Below are 3,266 nucleotides of genomic sequence, written 5' to 3'. Positions count from 1 at the left end.
TTTGTAGAATTCCGGAAAGAAAACTTTGAGGAACTTCCGCAGGAATTTCCTGGAGAAACTTCGGAGAAGAACTTGCGGAGAAATTCCTGGAGAAACTTCAGGGAGATTTCCTTGGAGAACTTCCGGAGGAATTCCTGGAGGAACTTCCGGAGGAATTGAAGGAGCTTTCGGACGAAATCTTGGATGAAATTCTTGACTAAACCCTGGTAGAACTTCCGGACGAAATCCTAAAGGAACTTTTGAACGAAACCCTGGAGGAACTTCCGGACGAAATTCATGGAGGAACTTTTGGACGAAATCCTGGGGAAATTCTAGACGATATCCTGGAGGAACTTCCAGAAGAAAAACCTGGGGTACTTCCGGACGAAATCCTGGAGGAACTTCTGGACAACACCCTTGAGGAACTTTCAGACGAAAACCTGGAGAAACTTCTGGGTGAAATCCTGGAGGAACGTCAGGACGAAATCCTGGAAGAACTTTCTGGAGAAACATTCGAACGAAATCCTGGAAAAACTTCCGGACAAATTCCTGGAGGAACTACCGGACGAAATCCTGGAGGAAACTCCGGACAAGATCCCGGAGGAACTCCCGGACGAAATCCTTGAGCTTCCGGAAGAAATCGTGGAAGAACTTCCGGACGAAATCCTGACGGAACTTCCGGACAAAATTCGGGAGGAACTACCAGACAAAACATTTGAAAAATGTCGAAGTCCCAAAAATGTTCTGAGAAAAAACGATTTTTTAAATAACATCAGATCTCGACGTTTCATGCATTTTAAAGTCATTTGGCATTTGGTCAAACTACTTTTCGGTTAAACGACCAGTTCAGATAAACAACCTTTTTTGCCGGATGTCTATTTCTGCCAAGTGACATATGTATGGGCTTTGGCCAAATGGTTTATTCGGCCTTATGACATATTCAGCAATGCAACTTTCCAGCCATTCAACTTTCAGTGAAAAGTCATTCGGCGATTAGCCATTTGGTCGAATGCCGCTTGTCAGAATTAAGCATTTGACAGGAACGGTAATTAGATCGAAAATGGTTTGGCCGGAAATGTAATTTGGCTGAAAAAGTTGTTTCCCCAATTTGGCCGTTCGACTGGAAATGTCAGCAAAATAATCAACTCAGTCGAACGAGACTTTGGGTTGTATGTTTTTTTCACGGCCAAACGAAAAAATGGTCAAACGATTCTTTCAGCCAAATGAACTGTTCGACATTTTCGGTTGTAAGTCCATGTAAGTCCAGATGCATCTAGTTGAAAATCTTTTTTGTCGCCGACATGAAATATTAATACCAATTAAATATAACGCTGAATTTATATTTTTTCGGATTTCCAAACTATTAGTATTTCTAAAATAAATGGCACTAAAATTAAATTGTTTTTGGAAACATTACTGATTTTGAATACAGCTGAGATTGGCTGAGATTTGAAGCAGACTTTTGAAAACTTTATCTAGCACCGATAATTTGTGTAGCATACTTCTTCAATGGCCGAGCTTCATACTAATCAATTTTTAATTACAAGTTCAGCACTAAAACAGCCTTGAATTGGTTTTCGAGCCCGTAACAGAAGTAGAATTCCTGCCGGAAAAAAAACTTCAAGAGCTAAAATAGGAATCAATGTCATCAATCACCCGTACCACTTAAATGAGAAAACAGTTTCACCAAATAGGATTCATTAAATCTTTTGCTTTGCATTTCATTTGGTATTTCCATTCAGTTCATTCAACAAGATTATTTACAGAGGGCGTACGTCACGGCTGTGCGCTTTACTTATTTTTTTCACATCTCTTTGAGATAATGATTGCTCTTCATGTGTTATCTAGATTTGGATCTAAGTAGTCTTCGATCGATCTGATGTTGCTAAGCGATTGGTTGAAGCTACTCCCGCAAGCTTTGAAACGAAGCGCTGTCTGTTCCGATGGATGTTGTTTCCGGTAATGCATTCGTTGGTCACTTTATCAATGTTGGAAGGTTGACACATGCGGGAGAATTCTTCGGGTTTGACAATTCTACGTGGCACTCAATAGTTGTGTGTAGATTTCAGCGCGTGCACGTGCTTTTGTGAAATGCGGTCTTCTTATGGTAGTCGCTCCAAGGCATCAGGCATGGACAGAGTGAAGAGAGTATTCTACAATTGGCTATATCCTAGGGTTTGGCATTTGTGGATTTGAGGTGTTTGGCACGGTGTTTAGTACTGTCCGCTTTCGTACAAATGTGGCTTGTAGGAGCCATCATCTTCATGTCCGTTGCCATGATCGGCCCAGGAGGCTGGTCCATACGAATGACCACCAGCGCTGGCCAGAGCGTTCAGATGGAAAGCCTTGGCGTGCTGAACTTCTGGGGTTTCGACTGGGACTCCGTTGTGGATGACTGGAACGTGCTGGGGTCCGTGCCAGGCTCCGGCTCCATGATGGACTGGAGCGTGATGGATGTCCTGGTGAACGTCATGATGGGCATCATGGTGAGCATATCCGGCGACCTTGGCGTAAGCGGCAGCATGGAAAGCCTTAGCGTGTTGAACTTCTGGTGTTTCGACTGGGACACCCTTGTGGATCACTGGGATGTGGATGGGTCCGTGCCACTTCTGAACAGGGGCTTCATGATGGTCCCAATGACCACCACCAACACCGGCGTTGGCATGGGCAGCGAAATGAGCAGCCTTGGCAGCGGCCACTTCAGGAGTGTCAGCAGGAATGTACGATCCGGAGCACATCGAAGCAACTAGGAGCACTGATCCCAACACCTGCAAAAGCAGAGAAAAATGCACAACTATTAGAATTCACTCACAGCATTCTTCGAAATTCACAGAGTCCATAAGTTTTTTTTACACTAATTGCTAAATTGTTAACACTTCCGGAACTACTTACGAAGGCCTTCATTGTTGAATTTGATGAACTTTGCAAAGCAAAAGACAAGACTTGACAAAACTATTGAGTGCTTCTGTAAACGCAAACCTCCAGGTTGATCTGAATCGGACGAGGACTGTTCGCGGACTGTGCCGTTCCGACTGTTTAGGAAGCAGTTTTATACAGTTCATCAGCCAGATTATGCTCAGCCATGCTGGTCACTTTCAAAAAAATAAAATAAAAAGAAAAAAATTGCTCACCTAGTGGTAGGCACTGGCTCTGCCACCTTCGTCGTCGCTATGGTTGTTGCCGCACGGTCTTCGTGCATCACTGCCTATTTTGACTGGCTCTCGTTTGGCGGCGAGGTCTGTCTTTCGGTGGTTTAATTAGTTTGCGCGCAAAATTTACCGTTTATT

At 43.7% G+C, this 3,266-nt stretch overlaps 1 protein-coding gene across 1 annotated transcript; it reads right to left on the bottom strand.

The window, feature by feature from the left end:
- Positions 1-1,670: 1,670 nt before the first annotated feature.
- LOC134207687 (cuticle protein 18.7-like) lies at positions 1,671-3,023 on the bottom strand. Its single transcript, XM_062683483.1, has 2 exons — positions 2,872-3,023; positions 1,671-2,747 (listed from the first exon to the last, which is right to left on the bottom strand). Exons 1-2 carry the CDS (start codon positions 2,881-2,883, stop codon positions 2,193-2,195), a joined length of 567 nt encoding a protein of 188 aa, XP_062539467.1. The 5' UTR covers positions 2,884-3,023; the 3' UTR covers positions 1,671-2,192.
- Between the last annotated feature and the right edge of the window lie 243 nt (positions 3,024-3,266).

The sequence above is a fragment of the Armigeres subalbatus genome, chromosome 1 (genome assembly GCF_024139115.2).
Source record: "Armigeres subalbatus isolate Guangzhou_Male chromosome 1, GZ_Asu_2, whole genome shotgun sequence".
Taxonomy (NCBI): domain Eukaryota; kingdom Metazoa; phylum Arthropoda; class Insecta; order Diptera; family Culicidae; genus Armigeres; species Armigeres subalbatus.
Note: the sequence above shows the minus strand (reverse complement) of the source record. Positions and strands in the feature narration are given on the sequence as shown.